Source organism: Cajanus cajan, chromosome 6 (genome assembly GCF_000230855.2).
Source record: "Cajanus cajan strain Asha chromosome 6, NIPB_CcT2T_4, whole genome shotgun sequence".
In the NCBI taxonomy this organism is placed as follows: domain Eukaryota; kingdom Viridiplantae; phylum Streptophyta; class Magnoliopsida; order Fabales; family Fabaceae; genus Cajanus; species Cajanus cajan.
The window spans coordinates 47,891,450-47,911,529 of record NC_138522.1 but is presented as its reverse complement, the minus strand read 5'-3'; the positions used below and the strand labels follow the sequence as shown (position 1 = coordinate 47,911,529).

The window sequence follows — 20,080 nt, the reverse complement described above, 5'->3', positions numbered from 1 at the left end:
TAATTTTTTCTCTGTATATATTAATGATCCATTTATTTTATATAATTTTCATTAATAAAATAAATATTTTTCTTTATGTTTGTCTAAATTGATTATTTTTAAAAATATGTAATTTTCAATCTTTTAAGAAATAAATAATAATTTTATATTCATTTTTTTAAAAATTTAAATAAATTGTTCTCATAACAACTTATAGCATAAAGAATAATTAAATAAGAGTGCTTCTAAATTACTAGGGTCTATTTAATGGTGAGAGATTACGTTATATATGTAAGATATGGAGTTTGAGCTTTAAAATTATTATTGTAATTTTTATTGGTAAAAAAAATTAGAAAACTTTTATGAAAACTAAGTGCATGGCTTAATTTTAACTTTAGAAAATTTCAATTTATTTTATACAATTATACGTCATAGAATTGCTTTATCTTTTAGAAGAAAAAAATATTAAAATATTAATTATTGATTATTCATTTGACAACTATATCTTTATATTAATTTAATTTTTGATATCAAATCCTTTATTGTTTTATTTAAAATGAGACTGCTAAAGGGGTGTATGAAAAGAAATAGGAAGAAAAAAAAAGTAGAATAATATAATTTTTAGATTATTTTTCTGTAAAAAATAATTATATATTAAAGATTTTAAAAACTATTTATAAATAAATTAGAATTATATTAAACATGTTTAGGAAGTCTTTTTTTAATGAAAATGTTTTTCAAGAGTTTCTTTAATCACTTATTCTTTTTATTTATCAATTGTTATTTGTTAAATTTAATATTAATATATTTAAAAATTTCAATGATTAAAAGAGTTTTATATAACAATTAAATTTATTTATAATAAATTTAATATATAATTTTTATATAAAAATATTTATTATTTATAAATTAGAATTACATAAAGTAAATATTTATATTTATATTTTAATAAACAAAGTATAATAATAAAAAGATTTTTAATATTTTAAACTTATAGGGATTGATCGGTTAAGTTGTAATTTTTGTAACCAATTTTTTAACAATATTTAATAGAGTTAACTTACTAATAAATGCGAGAAATTTTTGGACAAAATAAGTCTGTTTATACCTTTTCTCTTCCACTGAACGATTTCACAATCCGTTCCACCGTGCGAGTTTATTTCTCACTCGTTGTCTCTAACTTCCCTCTCTCAATTTATAACTATTGTGTGACTCTGTTTCACTCATTTTGGGTTTTTCACTGTCAATCATACTCGATCTCTTTTCAATTGTTTGTGTTCGTTACTCACTAGGATTTTAAGCGTTCTGTAGTTTGTCGCGCCTCTTTTGTCTGCTTCTTCTCTCTTTGAAGTTTAAATGGCCGAAGGGAAACAACGGTAAGACAACACAAAGAAGCAGAAGAACACGGATAAGTGGATTGCTTTTCCTTCTCTGATTCTCGTTTTCCTCTTTGTTATCTGATCTTCTTTATTTCGCCACACACAATACCTCTTTCATCTCTTTCTTTTCTTTTGTCTTCTTTTGTCTATTAAATTGAGACACGATTGAGATTTCTTTTCATTCTCTGATTTTGAATTGAACTCGATTATTGTTTCTATTTTTTCTGATTTTTTTTTATTCTGTTTTTTTTGGAATGCAATGAGACTGGAGTCCTTCTCTGATTTTGAATTGAACTCCATTCTTTCTATATTTTTTTTTCTTCTGATTCTTGTTTTCTTCTGTTTGGAGTGCAATGACACTGGAGTCTCTCGCTGTTCTTGTTCTTGTTTTTGATCCCTCTATCTGGGTCATGGTTCTTTCTTGAACTTGTGTTTTCTTGTTTTTAGACCGGGTGTTTTTTTATTTTATTTTATTTTATTGATTTTGATTGCATGCAAGAACAGGAATATGATGACTGAGGATGCAAATTTCAGTGATCATGTTTCCGTAATATTTCATTATAAGTTAACAAGAAGTACAAGAAGTGTTTATTTTTTCTACGGTGAATTCAAGCATTGTTTTGGTAATTGTGTAATTTGAAATTAAACTTTCAAGATTTTTTTTTACTATTCTTTATTAAAAATTTAATTTGCAAAGTTTATGTTTGTGTTAAAAGTTACTTAATTATAAGAGTATTGTTAACATTTTTTTTCCTGTAGGTTTAGTTTAATCTTTCTACTTTTTCTACAAAATGATTGGACTGTTCATTTGTGGAGGATGATCTCTGACCTTGAGGTGAATTACTTGCTATTCATATGTATGACTAACTACTTGCCCTTTTCCGATATTTTCTGGCTGTAGGCTCTTATATTTGGTCTAAAATAATCTAGGTTGTTGTAGTTTCTTGTCTGACTATTTCTAGTCCCTTGCTTGTTGATGTGATATTTGATGTATGCATTATGGATGATCTCCATTGTATCTAAAAATCTTCTCATTGGATTCAAAGATTGTTAATATATAAATTATTTGAATATGCAATCAAATATAAAATGACTTTTGATATTTTCAAAGATAGGGAAAGATTATGTGTTTTTTATTGATTATTTTTTGTTCATTGACGTGTTTATCACAATTTTATAGCAAATGTGATTATCTTAATTGTTAAAATATTAATTTAAAAAAAAATTAATTTGGTTAAATTATTACTACTATTTTAAAATCAATTTATCTTAATTTAAATATTTAAATATTTTTATAAAAATAAAATAAAATTAAAAAGTTAGTCCATAAAATAAATTAGTATGGTCTAAGTTGATTTAGAAAACAAAATAAGATAATTTTTAATAGTTGAATTAATTATTTGTTTTTTTAAAATTAGCTTATAACCCTCGACTAAAGGGTTTTGGTTTTTGAATTTAGTTGAATTTATTATTTCATTAATGGACATTTTGGGCTGTGGGCTCTTTTGGTGGTTTCTTTTAATGTTATGGATTATATGTGTCATACTCTTAACTGTCCCTCTGCTTTTTAAGCATTTGATGTTAACTAGGGATTAAGAGAGGGATAGAGTGTCTATAATTTAAATCCGTTTTAAATATGATTATTATTTCAAATTGGTTTTTAAAACAATTATAATTAATTTTTTTTAAAAAATTGGTTATAGTTTTCAACTGGTTTATGATTTTAAATATATATTGAAACTAAACTGATTTTGAAATCGATTTTGAGCCATAAATTGGTTTTAAAACTAAATTTGTTTCACAATGATATAAACCATAAATTAGTTTCAAACAGATTTAAAAAAAATCAACAAGTCTTTAATTAAAATAAGTTTTATTATTATTATTTTGTTAAAATTAGTTTAAAAAACTGATTTATGATTGTAAAGTAGCTTTGAAACCCAACCGGTTTTCTTGATTGATGTCATATAAATAAGCTTCATATAATTTTGCTTTCTGTGGTACTAAATCATAGTAATTTATATTCTAAGTTCCATGTTTAGGGGCTGGTCCCATAATTTTACTTGTTTTTATTTTTATGACATTCTTTTAACACATTTGTTTTATAACATGTTAACATCTTGAATATCAATAAGCTAGATTTAACAGTTGGCACTAAACTTATTGGATTTTGTTCATTTAGACTATGTTATTCAAGAGTTATTTTCATTTATTCTTGTCAATTGTAAGTTATAGTAGCAACAAACTATGCATATTTTCTTTACCCCACTCTTATACTTTCTGCACAATTGGATCGTAAAACTGAGTTTCTGCACATTTGAAGAAAGTCTAGGATTCTATGGGTTTAGTGTCTTCAGAATTTATCGTTTAGTGTCTTCAGAATTTATCTGGCGACATATTTTTGGAACAAAACATTTATCGACTGCTCTCACTTTGATATTCTAGATCAATTCAAGGAAGGGTGAATGTTAACCCCGATGTCAACATTGAAGAACTTGCTCGTTCTACAGATGATTGTAATGGAGCACAACTGAAGGCTATATGTGTTGAGGCTGGCTTGTTGGCTCTGGGCTGTGATGCAATTGAGGTTTGTTTTGTTCTGTTATACAACAACTTAAATAACTTGGATTATGTTGTTGTTTATGAAAAATAATAATAATAAAAAAAGGTAGACTTTTGAAAACAAAAGGTTTAAAAGAGAAATATCAACCCATTAATGCCTCCTAAGCATGGTGAAATTTATTGAAATGCGACCCACCAAGATTTGTGATTTTCAACATAATTAAGCTAATGATAGAGTAGTACAAAAAATATTGGTGATTGTTTGAAATTTATTGAAAATAATAAGTCATGGTGGATGCAAGAGCCATCGAGATTTCTGGTTTTCAATAAATTTTAACTTATAATAAAGTGTGTTAGACCATAAAATAATTTCAAAGTGCTTGAAATTTATTGAAAATGATAAATCTTAATGAGATGCTGGAGCCACCAAAATTTGTAATTTTCAATAAATTTTAGCTATTAAGTGTTAGACAAAAAATATTGGAGTTTGCTTGAAATTTGTTGAAAATAATAAAACTTATTGAGATGCAGGAGTCACCAAGATTTATAATTTTTAATAAATTGCATCTATTAATAGTGTTAACATAAAAAATATTGGAGTTTATTGAAAATAATAAATCTTAGTGAGTTGTAGGAGTCATTGAGATTTGTAATTTTCAATAAATTTCATCTATTAATAGTCTTAAACAAAAACTATAGGAGATTGCTTGAAGTTTATTGAAAATAATAAATCTTAGTGAGCTGCAAGAGTTAGCGAGATTTATAATTTTCAATAAATTGCAGTTATTAATAGTTTTAAAATAAAAAAAATATTGGAGTTTATTGAAAATAATAAATCTTAGTGAGTTGCGGGAGTCACCGAAATTTGTAATTTTCAATGAATTTCAGCTATGATTAGTGTTTAGGCAAAATATTTGATATTTGATATTGCTTGAATCTTATTGAAAATAATAAATCTTAGTGAGATGCGAGAGTCACCGAGATTTATAATTTTCAATAAATTGAAGCTATTATTAGTGTTAAGATAAAAAATATTGGAGTTTATTAAAAATAATAAATTTTAGTGAGTTGTAGCAGTCATTGAGATTTATAATTTTCAATAAATTATAGTTATTAATAGTGTTAAGATAAAAAAATATTGGAGTTTATTTTAAATTATAGATCTTAGACAAAAAATATGGGAGATTGCTTGAATCTTATTGAAAATAATAAATCTTAGTGAGATGCGGGAGTCACCGAGATTTATAATTTTCAATAAATTGCAGCTATTAATAGTGTTAACATAAAAAATATTGGACTTTATTGAAAATAATAAATCTTAGTGAGTTGTAGGAGTCATTGAGATTTGTAATTTTCAATAAATTTCAACCATTAATAGACTTAGACCCAAAATATAGGAGATTGCTTGAAATTTATTGAAAATAATAAATCTTAGTGAGATGCGGGAGTCACCGAGATTTATAATTTTCAATAAATTGCAGCTGTTAATAGTGTTAAGATAAAAAATATTAGAGTTTATTGAAAATAATAAATCTTAGTGAGATGTGAGAGTCACCGAGATTTGAAATTTTCAATGAATTTCAGTTATGAATAGTATTAGACAAAATATTTGATATTGCTTGAATCTTATTGAAAATAATAAATCTTAGTGAGATGTGGGAGTTACCGAGATTTATAATTTTTAATAAATTGCAGCTATTAATAGTGTTAAGATAAAAAATATTGGAGTTTATTGAAAATAATAAATTTTAGTGAGTTGTAGGAGTCATTGAAATTTGTAATTTTCAATAAATTTCAACTATTAATAGTCTTAGAGAAAAAATATGTGAGATTGCTTGAATCTTATTGAAAATAATAAATCTTAGTGAGATGCGGGAGTCACCGAGATTTATAATTTTCAATAAATTGCAACTATTAATAGTGTTAAGATAAAAAAATATTGGAGTTTCTTCAAAATAATAAATCTTAGTGAGATGTGGGAGTCATTGAGATTTATAATTTCCAATAAATTATAGTTATTGATAGTGTTAAGATAAAAAATATTAGAGTTTATTGAAAATAATAAATCTTAGTGAGATGTGAGAGTCACCGAGATTTGTAATTTTCAATGAATTTCAGCTATGAATAGTTTTAGACAAAATATTTGATATTGCTTGAATCTTATTGAAAATAATAAATCTTTATGAGATGCGGGAGTCACCAAGATTTATAATTTTCAATAAATTGCAGCTATTAATAGTGTTAAGATAAAAAAATATTGGAGTTTATTGAAAATAATAAATTTTAGTGAGTTTGTAGGAGTCTTTGAGATTTGTAATTTTCAATAAATTTCAACTATTAATAGTCTTAGAGAAAAAATATGGGAGATTGCTTGAATCTTATTGAAAATAATAAATCTTAGTGAGATGCGGGAGTCACCGAGATTTATAATTTTCAGTAAATTGCAACTATTAATAGTGTTAAGATAAAAAAATATTAGAGTTTCTTCAAAATAATAAATTTTAGTGAGTTGCGGGAGTCATTGAGATTTGTAATTCTCAATAAATATCGGCTATTAATAGTCTTAGACAAAAAATATTGTAGATTGCTTGAAATTTATTGAAAATAATAAATCTTAGTGTGCTGCGGGAGTCACCGATATTTATAATTTTCAATAAATTGCAGTTATTAATAGTTTTATGATTAAAAAATATTGGAGTTTATTGAAAATAATAAATCTTAGTGAGTTGCGGGAGTCTCCGAGATTTGTAATTTTCAATGAATTTCAGCTATGATTAGTGTTAGACAAAATATTTGATATTGCTTGAAACTTATTGAAAATAATAAATCTTAGTGAGATGCGGGAGTCACCGAGATTTATAATTTTCAATAAATTGCAGCTATTTAATAGTGTTAAGATAAAAAATATTGGAGTTTATTGAAAATAATAAATTTTAGTGAGATGTAGGAGTCATTGAGATTTATAATTTTTAATAAAATTTCAACTATTAATAGTCTTAGACAAAAAATATTGGAGATTGCTTGAAATTTATTAAAAATAATAAATCTTAGTGTGATGCGGGAATCACCGAGATTTATAATTTTCAATAAATTGCAACTATTAATAGTATTAAGATAAAAAAATATTGGAGTTTATTGAAAATAATAAATCTTAGTGAGTTGTGGGAGTCATTGAGATTTGTAATTTTCAATAAATTTCAGTTATTAATAGTCTTAAACAAAAAAATGTTGGAGATTGCTTATAAATCTTTGTGAGACGCAGGAGCCATCGAGATTTATAATTTTCAATAAATTACCGTTATTAATAGTGGTAAGATAAAAAAATATTGGTGTTTATTCAAAATATTAAATCTGAGTGAGTTGCGGGAATCACCGAGATTTGTAATTTTCAATGAATTTCGGCTTTGAATATTGTTAGACCAAATATTTGATATTTCTTGAATCTTATTAAAAATAATAAATTGTGAAATGCGGGAGTCATGCAGATATATAATTTTCAATGAATTTCAAGTATGAATAGTGTTAGACAAAATATTTGATATTGCTTGAATTTTATTGAAAATAATAAATCTTTGTGAGACGTGGGATCATCGAGATTTATAATTTTTAATAAATTTTAGCTAATAATGGAATGTTAGACAATATGTATTGGATAATCTTTGAAATTTGTTGAAAATAATAAAAATCTTATTTAGATGCTTATTGAATATAATAAATCCTTGTGAGACGTGGGAGCCACTGAGATTTGTGGTTTTTAATAAATTTGAACTAATAATATAGATTCTTAGACAAAAAATATTTTAAACCTAAAAATTGAAATTATTTGAAATTTGTTGAAAATAATAAATCTAAGTGAAATGTGGTAGTTATCAAGATTTGTGATTTTTTAAAAATTGCAACTAATAATAAATTGTGTAAGGTAACAAATAGTTCATATTAGGAATTTAATTGAAATGAATATCTTAATGTTAGCATATGTGTGATGTTTCTTTGTGTCAATACATTTACTTACTCGTTCCTTAATATTTCACTCTCTTTCACTCAATTTCATTTTCAATTATTCTATTTGTAATTTTTTTTCTCATTTATATTTTTCATGTTCAAGAAATATAACTTTTGAACCTTCTTTATTGATAATTTAAGATTGAATGATAGAATGTATATGCATCTATGGACTTCATTTGTCTCCGCACTATTTCCATCTGTAGTGATTGTTGCCTATATAGTTCCTATGTTGCTATTAACAAGGTAGGACCAGATGCATACTATGGAACCAACATCATGTAACGATGTTGTTGTCGAGACATAATACAGAATCTTTTTTGCTCTTACAGTGAGAAGACTTCATCTCCTTCCACAAAGGTTCTTTTTTCTTTCAAGAATTATTCTTTCTATCTTGATTCACCTTTCTGATTCCTTTTGATTATTCACAGGTCAACAATGGCATTGCTGCCTCAGAGAAACCATGCTGCCAGCCAAAAATCCCAACAAATAGAGGAATATGTTTATTTTCGGTATTAATTATGTTCATGTTGTAAAATAATTACAACAACACCATCTTTTTATTGCCACAGCTCCTTGTATGTTGTTCTCCTTGTTGGCACTTAGAAGGCTAATGCAGTGCATCCAATGGTTACTGTTGAGGGCTTTGTTCTTGGGTTGCTCAAAAAGACTGTCTTGTCCTTGCTGCAACAGGATCTGGTTTTGTTCTTTAAGTATTCAATAATTTTGCCTTAGGACATGTTTGGATAATTTTTTCTTGAAACACTTTTAAAAGAGAAAAATAGGAAATAAAAATGAAATAAACTTTCCCATAAACTAAAACTGACTCATGCATGAAAGAAAAGAAGATTTTGAAAAAGCTAATAAGAAAGAACTTCTACAATATGGCTTATGCATAAGTTAATTTTAGTTTATTTCATATTTACTTCTTAACTTGCTACACTTAAAGTACTGCCAGAGAAGTTATACCAAGAGACCGTTACTTACCATGTAGCGTAGCTTTTGTGCATTTGTTTTTAATTATACTTTTGGCACAGGGAAGTCTCTATGCTTTCAGATTCCTGCATTGTTGTCTTGGAAAGTGGTGGTTGTGATTTTGCCCTTGATAAGCTTCATGCATGACCAGTGTTTAAAACTAACAAAACATGGAATCAATGCATGCTTTCTTGGCTCGGGGCAACCTGATGATACTGTTGAACGTAAAGTAATGAGAGGCTTGTATAGTATATAGTTTTGGTGTGCCCAAAGACTGTGTTGAGGTATGGTTTGGATCCTTGATCTGCCTGCCTAAGTTTCAATGAATAAAAGTTGATCTTGAAGTCCATTGCATGTCTTAGAAATTGGCTTTTTGACTCTTTTAATGTTTTGTAACTACAATGCAATGTTCTGTAGATCGATTCAACCACTGCAGAAGCTTGTTGAAAGTCGTGGTATTGCTTTTTTCGCAATTGACGAGGTACATTGTGTTTCTAAATGGGGTCATGATTTCTGTCTAGACTACAGGTCTGTTTTTTGTCCCTTATTGTTTGTGGCTTGCTGAGGCTAGCTGGAGTGACGAGTTTACTTGGAGCTTCTTAAATGATTGTAAATGTAAATTGTGGTTTGCATATTGGTGAGATTTAGATCAGTTATTGGTTATTTTGATTGGATATCATGCATATTTCATTTGTTCTTTGTTTGGTGCACACATTACAATTTATTTAATGTTTTTAGTCTACTATGAATGTCATAAGTATGACCTATTTTAAAATTGTTTTTTTTTTTGTTTCAGCCAACTGTCTACGGACTTCATTTATCTCTGCACTATCTTCATCTGTAGTGATTGTTGCCTATATAGGTCCTAACTTCCTATGTTGCTATTAACAAGGTAGGACCAGATGCATACTATATGGAACCAACATCATGTAACAATGATGTTGCCGAGACATAATGAACACTTGAACAATAAGAAGACTTCATCTCCTTCCAAAATCGTTCTTCCTTTTCTTTCAAGAAATATTCTCTGTCTTGATTCACCATTATGATTCCTTTTGATTCTTCATAGGTCAACATTGGCATTGCTGCCTCATAGATCAACAATGGTATTTCTAATTCCAATGGTATTGCTTTATTTGCAATTGACGAGGTACATTGTGTTTCTAATTGAGGTCATGATTTCTGTCTAGACTATAGGTCTGCTTTTTATCCCCCGTGTTTCCTTATTGTTCATGGCTTGCTCAAATGAATTGGATTGATGAGTTTACGTAGAACATCTTAAATGATTGTAAATGTAACTTGTGAATTGCATATTGAAGAAATTTAGATCAGTTATTGGTTATTTTGATTGGTTATAATGCATATATCATTTGTTCTTTGTTTGGTGCACACTTCACAATTTATTTAATGTTTTTAGTCTACTGTGAATGTCATAAGTAAGACCTATTTTAAAATGTCTTTTTGTTATAGTTGACTGTCTGTGCTGGGGGAAAATTTTAGTGTTAGTATGCTAAAATCCCTGAAATTTGATATATCTCTGATGGCCTTGACAAAAAATATTGTGGAACATCAAAGGCTTCTTATGCAAAAGACTTTTATGAATTGATTAAAGAATATGGTGGAAAGCAAAATATTGATGGAAATGAAAAGGCTTTCATCACAAATGATTCAGATTATGTTTCTCATAGGTCCGATGCTAGTAGTAGCTCTAATACAGACAGTGTTTCAAATCACTATGCATGGCAAAAGAAACGAATGTTGTTCTTGCATCATTTTTTCGATCTAATTTACGCTTCATGGTGAGTTTGTTAATTATAACGTACGTTCATGTTTGAATATACAATCTTGTTACATTTTAGATTTATTGTGGCTTCATATAGGTAAAGGATAGTCGAACATCAAAGGCTTCTTATGCAAAAGACTTTTATGAATTGATTAAAGTATATGGTAGAAAGCAAAATATTGATGGAAATGAAAAGGCTTTCATCTCAGATGATTCAGATTATGTTTCTTATAGCTCCGATGCTTGTAGTAGCTCTGATACAGACGGTGTTTCTCCTGATGATGTGGTTGACAACCAAGATGATTATGAGATGATTTTTTAATGGGAAGAGAATTGTTAGTTGAGTTCTTTGAAAATGATATTGATGTCATTCAAAATGTGGATAACTCAGATGGTACAAATGTTATTGCTATTACTTTATTTATCACAAATAATTTAGTTAAGAAATTGAATGCAATTTTGATGCAAATAATATAGGAAATCAGTCACATTGACATGCATAATTCCTAATTGTATGCATTGTTACATTTTATAAATGCAGTTACCCATGGTGAAAAGCTTTCTCACAAGGGATTGGAATTATCTGAGGCTATTGATCCACCTAAGAAACCAGTAGGAAGACTTAAATTTCTTAAAGAGCCTTTGGAACACGGACCAACAATCATTTATGTACCCACCAGAAAAGAAACTTCGAGAATTGCAAAGTATCTATGCATGTTTGGTGTGAAGGCTGCTGCTTATAATGCAGGGGTATGGGTTATATATTATACTCTATATCTTGTTTGGTTAGATGGTAGTGAATTAGAATTTATCAGGTTGATCATGTTAATTGAGAAGAGAATCTTCAATTCTAAGACATCATGAATTACTAGGAAGCAGAATTTTAAAATTTATTTGTCGTTTTGTCTTCTGTTTTAATTTCAAACTATTCTGGCATGTTCTATTTTGGATTTCATAAACCAAGCTTGATAATTATCCAAGAAATGTTTACTGCACATTCTCCCTACTCACCATTTGATTTATGTTGTTTGTTAGGTTTTAAACTAATTTAGGAGCACAATCTCTTTTTCCAACTTCCCAAGTTTAATCTAAGAAGGGTTCATAAAGGGTTTCATGAAAATACTTTAGAGATATGTTTTCGAAGTGTTTTATTTGAATTGAGATGACCAGTTATCAGTTATGGTATGGTATCGTTGCATCTTCTTATATATGTGGTGTGCTATTCACATAACTATTATATAAATGAATGGATCTTTTTATCTGATTTTGATGGGTTTTCTGAGTTTCACGTGTTTGCAACTTTGCATACCAAATCTCTTCATTCCCCCTTCCCCTATGTTATCTGACTTTGATGGCTTTGGCTGTTCGAAGCCCTGCCATGCATATCATACATCCAAGTTTGGTGTTTCTTTGTAATTTATTGTTTTCTTCTGCTTAAGTCTTTAAATAATCAAGCTCCCAAAAAAATGAACTGAATTTTATGAAAGTTTGGTGATATCGAGACATGGATCTGAATTGTTTTTACCCTTGTTTTTTCCTATGTTGTTTGTGTTTACTACATAATTTCAATCATTTCCTATGTTCTGTAACCATAAAAAGTTTTTCCAAATAACATGTTTGCTGTATGCGTGTGTTTTATCATTCAGGTTATTGTTGCTACAATAGCTTTTGGAATGGGTATTGACAAATCAAATGTCAGAAGAATCATTCACTATGGTTGGCCACAGGTTTGTTTTTCAAATACATATATCCTGCCATTATTAATTATAGAGTTGAAGAAATCTCAAATAATTGGATATGTATTTTGATAAGCCTACTACCAAGAAGCTGGACGGGCTGGTTGAGATGGGAAATTAGCAGATTGCAGTAAGTTTAACTATATTAGAATATAATTTTTACCTTGTGATGCACTTTTCCTTTGTTCTTCACTCAGCTTTTTGGTTACATTTTAAACGTATATTACTCCCTTAATTCACATAAGTAGTATATTGCTTATTGTTTTTTTTTTTTTGCGCCATTTGCATTTGCCCTACAAGTACAACCAGTTCTTTATGCAAACCTAGCAAGCAAGTCATCACTTTTTTTTTGCACCATCATGCTAGAAGTTTTTCTGGTGAATGATAGATGTATAATTGAGGCTGATGTTGTTGTACATAAGCCTCTGATTACTGCTCACATCACTCAAAAAAGGAAACTGGTTCTGTTGGACTGAAAAACCAAGGAGCTACTTGTTACATGAATTCTCTCCTTCAGATACTGTATCACATTCCTTATTTTAGAAAAATTGGCCAATTTTTAATGTTCAAGTCTTTGTTTCTTTGAAAGGAAGCACCTTAACATGAACTATTGTTACAGGCTTGTGTACCATATGCCTACGATTGAGAATGACATGCCATCAGGGAGCATTCCTTTGGCATTCTAGAGTTTATTCTAGCTGCATTGTTTTTTATGATAAAATGATTTACTACCCTCTACTGATGGTGGCAATGGTATAGCAGCATGAATGGTTCATGTTTATCATCAAAGCATTAACTTATAATGGTCTCAGAATTTGGACTTTAGAGCATAAGTCAACTCATAAAACCAGCTTCTAATGTGGATACTGATAAAATTTTATTAGTCATATTTCTAGTCAATGAAGGACTAAATACCAACCTTGACACTGCAATTAAGGCAGCCCAAAGTGGCCACAACTAAGTAGGGTTAAAGGTGACTTCAATTATTGTGGCTTTCCAACAAATGGAAATTGCAACAATAATGGGTTTGTTTTTTAAAGTTTTTTTTGTTTTCAAAAATCATTTTTTAATGAATAAACAATTTCTTACTTTTCAATGTGTTTGTCTAAACTAATTGAAAATAATAAAATCAGTTTTCTGCTCTAAAGTAACTCTCATTTGCTTCAGACTTCGAGCTTCATGCTTTGCAAATACATGTTTTGGAATTTCTCAATATCAGAAAATGATGAGTGTCGTTTGCAGCTGGAACAATATGCATGTTTTGTTCTCAAAGGGTGCCCCATAAAGTATAATTTCTAGAGATGCAGTCATTCTGTGCAATGATGATTGTTCCATTCTGCCACTTACAGCTGATATTTGAGCAGAGCTGGCCTCAAGGTTCCAAAGGTTTGCTTTTTATTATTTATAATCTTATCTGCATAAAAGTATTCCATAACTTTTGAAAATTTCCCTTCCTTTTTGGTTCTTATGCTAATTAGGCTATAAAAAAAACTGACAAAAGATGTGTCTCATGTGCTTGCTCTGCAAGTGCATAGTTCCCATTTTTAATATCACTAGCATTGCAAGGGTCGTCATGTATTTGTTGCATACCTAGTGCCATACCTGCTTGCTGCTAGGCCTCTAAAAATAATGATAAATAAAATTATACAAAAAAAAATTTCATTGATGACGGCCTAGATGCCAACCCTACAGCCCCTGGCCATTTGCTGTCCTTTTCTCAAGTGCAATTTGTTCATCCCTTTTTTGAAAATAATAAATTAAAGCATTCATATATGGATTATGAAAATTAACTCCCCACTTGATACACCATTGTATAAATAATTTTTAAATATAACACCTTTGAGTTTCTGGCTGTCAGTAAAAAAAATTATCTTTCATTTTTATTTTTATTTTTGTTGCAGTGAAGCAATATTATACCTTTGAGATTGTTGCCGTCAAGATCACAAGACTTCGTGTATTGCGATTTGTTAAGGATTTTCCTTATTTCCTCTGGTTCGGTGCTATCTTACAAACACTCTTTGATTATGTGAGTCTGATTCAAGTTGCACATGCAAGTTTATCTTTATGATTATTACGATTAATAACTGAGTTATTTTGATTGACTCCAACTACTTATTAGGTTTTTAAACTACTGAAATTAAACTTTGCTATTTTATGATGCTTACTCGTTCTGTCACATGTTGCAGGAGAGAAGTATGCAGTTTGCAATTTTTACATTTTTTTTTGTTTATTGTTATATGGGGGTGGAGGGTCTCGGGAGATTGGTGAATTTTAAGATTTTTGGGATAGTTTCACTTTTGCACTTGAAGATAATTTTAAATAGTTATTGACTTTACCTTTTGCACTTGAATTTGATTTCAGCTTTGGAATTTCAATCATGGACTGATTTTTGAGGCATGTAAGACAATCTCAAGAAGCTTCAGTTAAGTTATTTAGGTTCACTTTCTTATTGTCAAAAGGCATACTGGTATATTTGTTTCTTATTTGTCCCTCAAATATAACTTTTTATGCATGTATAGTAACAATTATAATTAGCATTATTAAAGGAGTGATATGATTGGGCAGAGTATTTTGACCTTGCACATAGAATCAATATACACACAGGATCAAATATATACATGAATTATGAGTACATGTATACTTATTAAATATCTTATCTAATTGCATGATTTTACTTCCTTATTTTATATACTTGTGGGCAGGTAGTGATACTATGCAGGCCTCCAATATACTTATATGAAGGTAGGCAACACTAATTGTATACCTGGTCTTCTTTTGATACGAAAGTTGATGCTATGTCTAGTCATTGAGGACTCTCTTCATACTTAGTTCATACTAATGTTTACTCATGACTACATGGTGACACAAAACAATAATTTTATCTTTGGTTTGACCCAAGTCCAACTTTCTAATTACCATAAATATCTCCGTTAAGGAAATCTTGTATTGGGCTTTTAACAAGTGATCATCATTTTATCCTTTTGACCCTTTTATGTTATCTCTTAACTAGTGTTTTTTACTTCAAATTTAATTTTGTGAATTTGTTTAGTTAGATCAGATGAAAATCAATATTCATAATACTTATACATATAATCAAGGTAGTCAAAATCGGGATTTCAGTTCGACTCGAAACTAGGTGACAAAATCATAAATCATGAACTCGTAACACAAAATGTAAGATTCTACTAAAATTATAAAATCCAAATATATGCATATAAATTCTTATATATATGCATCTAAAATAGTATAAATAAGACGGTAAAAGGCCATCATAACATAAAGAATACTTAATTTAAGCTTAAATTCATAATAGCATATTTATAATCATAAAAAAGTCAACAACTAAACTCCATAAAAAATTGAAACAACCAACCAAGAACTTATGCATTTCAATATCAAAACAACTTAAACCACTTGCACCTAATTTAAACCTCTATACACTAATCCTATGGCTAAAGTAGATAATCCAGATCACTAATCCTATGGCTAAAGTAGATCATCCAAATTAAAATCGTAATCACTTAAATATCCTTATTTCTTTCATCATCTTCTCATTTTCTTTCATTAGCTATATTACTAATCGCGGCTTCAAATAAGTACATGAATTTGCTTAAAATAAATGTTTATTTTTAAAATATATCTTAGAAAACATATATAAGTCATAATTATCTAATTATCTAATTCATTTGATAAAATAAAATATCTTTTTAATTATCTAATTAATATTTATATATCTTCTTACCGATTGGAGTCTATATCTTATATTATTTTTATTTAATTAATATTTGTATTTTTTTAATCAAAATTAGAGTTAATGCTCTTTAAGAGTTTAAAATTATTGTATTTATTAAGTTAAGATAATATATTTTAATTATAGATATTTTAGTTTAAAAATAATTAAAAAGAATAATATAAATTGTATCTTATATTAAAAATTAGTAATTATCTTGAATTAGATCTTATGAATAAGAACAGAAGAACAGAAGTAATAATTCAAAGAAATGAAAACTTTTTTAAAAAATATCTTAAACACTCCTTAAAAAACAGTTAAAAAATCATTGTTTAAAATATTTTTTTAAAAACACTTCCCTTGAAATATCTATTCTAATTTATTATACAAAATAAATTTTTTATATATATTTTTAATAGTAAATCATTTTGTAATTTTTTATGAACTTTTTAGAATTTCCAATTAAGTTTTTAAACTAAAAAAATGGTAATTAGGTATTGTTATATTTTATAATTAAATATTTTTAATATCTACATATCTATTTAGAAGGTATAAAGAAAATAAATATTTTAAAAATAAGATATGAAAATAAGTCTTAAAAATATAATTTAGCAAAAGCCAACTAGTTAATTTTTAAAAAAAAAATTGAAATTGTATAATAAAATATAAAAATGAAAGGAATTTATTTAAGTTTAAAACATTTGTACCGGGCCAACCCACTTTATTTTTAAAATAACACGATGGCAACCAAAAGCAGTCAATCCCGGTCTCTATTTATAACTGGTTTGTGTGACTCACAGCGTCACTCATTATTCGTTTGGGTTTTCCTGACTCGAGAGTCTCTCTGTTTGTTTGATAACAACCCTCACACATCAATGCCTCGTTCGTTCGGGTTTTCCACTTTCGAGAGTCTCTCTGATTCTTCTATAGCAACCGTCACACATCAATGCCTCGTCTCCGTTAGATGTCATCGTTATTCTTTTCCTTTTCTTCGATTTCTACAATTCAGATTCGATCAGCTTTTCAATTTCTTGTTTGATTTATTTTTTATTGTTGTTTTATTTCTTCCTGATTCTTGTTTATCTTTGCTTGCTACTCGCTAGGGTTTTTCTCTTTGTTCCTCATTCTGGAGACCTTGGCCGATGGAAGGTAAAAAGAAGTAATGTTATGCGCTTCTCTACTTTTCTCTACTTTTCGATTTCTTGTTTTATTTCTTGCTGAGTCTTGTTTTTCTTTGATTCAAGAATTGTTTTCTTTGTATGTCTACATCCAGGCAACAAAGTATAGTTTGTTGATTCTTTATTGTTATTTCGTTTCTTTTTATCTGCGCTTAAAATAGCTTTGTAGTTTTGTTTTTAATTGATTTTCTGGTCATGTTATAAGATCAAATCATAGTTCAGAGATCTAAATTCTGATAGGATATAAATTGAGTTTGTTTTGTCCATCATAAGTTTGATTGATATTCCATCGTTTATTACAAATTGCATCTGGTACTTGTGCATTCCATGTGTATGTATGTATATTTTGTTCTTATACTATTAATAAAATTTACAAATTTCCAATCTTGCAAACTTAAGCCTTGAGGTGTTTAGTAAGGTAGAGGTTTGTGTGTTAAAATCCCACATCAGTTAGGCATCTAACAGCCACAATGGTCTTTTTAATGACCCCTTAGACAAATTACAACATTCTTCCAAAACTCCTTAAGTAGAACCACATTTGAAAACTTGTTGTCATTCCATTGGTCACTTGTGAACATTCTGACCAAAGGTCCTTGCTTCTTAAGAAGGCAACCTAAATATCAAATCTTGTCATTCCTAAATAACACAACTTCTTGAATAAATATAAGTTGTAATTTTTCTCCCTTTTGGAATTGTCTCTTGATGAATGGATATCTTCTTATCAAAGTCTTCCATTATCAAGTCAATACAATGTGTTGCACAAGGTGTCCAACACAACCTTGGCCTCTTTTTCATTAAAATCACACCAACAACTTTGTATTTTGCTGCATTGTTTGACATATCTTGGACAATATTCTTTTCACCAGCCTCTTTAACAATCTCATCTATCATCTCTATCTTTTCAGCTGTTTTGAATATAACTGATGCATCAATATACTTGAGGAAATTTGTTCCCTTTCGACTGTGAGCTAGAAAATTTAATATTGTCCTCCTCATCTTGTCGATCCACTCATCAATCAATATGGTACATTCTGTTCTCTTTCAAGCAGCTGTATGTGTTTCCAAAGATGGGTTTGTAGCCTTAACTTCTTTCAAATATTCCACTCTAATTTCATGGATTTGGTTTATGGATTATATTTTTATTAAGCTCAAAATGTAAAAATGGGACCTAATAATAACAGGTGGCCCAAATAAAAAGTAAAAATACTAAACCTTAAACCTAGAAATCTAAACGTGTAACCTAAAAAAGGAGAGACATAAAAATCGTTGCTCTTACAAATCTATGATTTCACACGTTGTTTTATGGTGCCTGATTTTAGATGATTATGTATGGTGCCTGATTTTAGATGATTATGCGTACAGATGAACATGTACGGGTAGTTAAGATCGTAGAATTGTCTGATTCTACGTGCTGAGACGCAATGCTGTCACCTTGCATATAATCGGTATATAAAAAATAAATAATTTTTATCTCAATATCTAAAGAATTGTATAGTAAAGATAAGATTTCTTTTCAGACACACTATTTATTGACTAAATTTTATTGAAAATTACAATCTTGAGAATATATGAAACCCATCAAGATTTTTGATTTTTAATAAATTTCAGTTAATTAAAGAGTGTTAGAAGGAAAGTGTTGATGTTTATTTTTAATATTCTTTGACATCTTAAGATTATGCTAATATGCTTATAATTAGTCTGTTTTAATATTTTTTATATATCAAATTTCTTAAGATTATAGTAATAGTTAGGTTGTCTAATTTTTATATTACATGATTTTTAAATTGCTTTTTTTTGTGAAAAAAATTATATTATGGTCTGTATATTTTTTTATGTGTTGCAATTGTCATGAATTGTAGAAGAGTTCGAAGGATTTGAGACATTGTCATGGATTTCATGAAGTTGCAATTTCTTGAGTTTCTTTTCTAAATTTAACATGGCAGTTGCTTTACTTCATAAAAGAATGATTTTTTTTTGTGACACTACTTTGTTATTAATTTTCATACACTTGTGGCAAAATATAATGCAGTTATAATTGGTCTATGTTGTGGATGCAGAACAAGGAAAATGTTCACATTGGTCTATGCTTTGGAAGCCTTTTGACTAGAGGAACATCCATTTTGCTAATCAACTACACATATTTTCCTTTGGTAATTTAGTTATCAAACTAAAAGCACATGTATCCATGTCAACATGTTATAATGTCTTTTTGTATTTCATATCATTAAATATTACTACATGTTGCTGGAATATAATGTATGTGCATTTTATTTATTTTAAGTTGTCTTCTATGATCAATTCTCCATTGTCCATCGTCCATCGATCTAAAAAGAACATGTTTGATTGGAAAAATATGGATTATTTACTTAAATTGTCCTTTCCTTGTATTTATGTTTGTATGTGTGCTCTCTGTGTCTACGAGCATGTCATGTCTTTTTTTTGTCTGCCTTTATTTGTGTTCTATTTTTGGATGTGTTTGTTTTTGTGTTTCTATGTGTACGTTTAGTTTTGTATCTCTCATTCGCTATGTGTGTGGGTATGTCGTGACTTTGTTGGCCTGTGTGCCTTGGGTGTCTCTATGTCTATCATGTGTGTTGATGTTTACTATGTTTGTTCATGTTTATTGTCATTGACTTTTATATCTATTATGTGTGTATTATATGTTATTATGTGTGCATAATTGCATTATATGTGGGTGTGCGTGTTTGTCAATTATGTATGTATATTAAGAACATTTAATGATTTTCTAGGACTCT

General features: G+C 28.5%; 1 protein-coding gene across 4 annotated transcripts in view; it reads left to right on the top strand.

Moving 5' to 3' along the window:
* The first annotated feature begins 1,017 nt into the window (after nt 1-1,017).
* Nucleotides 1,018-20,080, top strand: part of LOC114915825 (ATP-dependent DNA helicase Q-like SIM) — a 52,413-nt gene continuing 33,350 nt past the window's right edge. The window contains exons 1-15 of one of the 4 annotated variants that reach the window (XM_083077295.1): nt 1,018-1,355; nt 2,118-2,193; nt 3,804-3,945; nt 8,147-8,282; nt 8,354-9,181; nt 9,315-9,378; nt 9,694-11,074; nt 11,222-11,430; nt 12,327-12,407; nt 13,584-13,802; nt 14,318-14,442; nt 14,778-15,158; nt 17,250-17,295; nt 18,230-18,348; nt 19,382-19,474. In XM_083077295.1, coding sequence (XP_082933421.1) covers nt 11,002-11,074; nt 11,222-11,430; nt 12,327-12,407; nt 13,584-13,715 — 495 coding nt within the window. In that variant the 5' untranslated portion in view covers nt 1,018-1,355; nt 2,118-2,193; nt 3,804-3,945; ... (2 more) ...; nt 9,315-9,378; nt 9,694-11,001 and the 3' untranslated portion in view covers nt 13,716-13,802; nt 14,318-14,442; nt 14,778-15,158; ... (1 more) ...; nt 18,230-18,348; nt 19,382-19,474. Of the gene's footprint in view, nt 1,356-2,117; nt 2,194-3,803; nt 3,946-8,146; nt 8,283-8,353; nt 9,182-9,314; nt 9,379-9,693; nt 11,075-11,221; nt 11,431-12,326; nt 12,408-12,552; nt 13,803-14,317; nt 14,443-14,777; nt 15,159-16,700; nt 17,306-18,229; nt 18,349-19,381; nt 19,475-20,080 lie in introns of those variants that run through there. The other 3 variants (XM_083077305.1, XM_083077299.1, XR_014434813.1) reach the window with 3 other exon arrangements.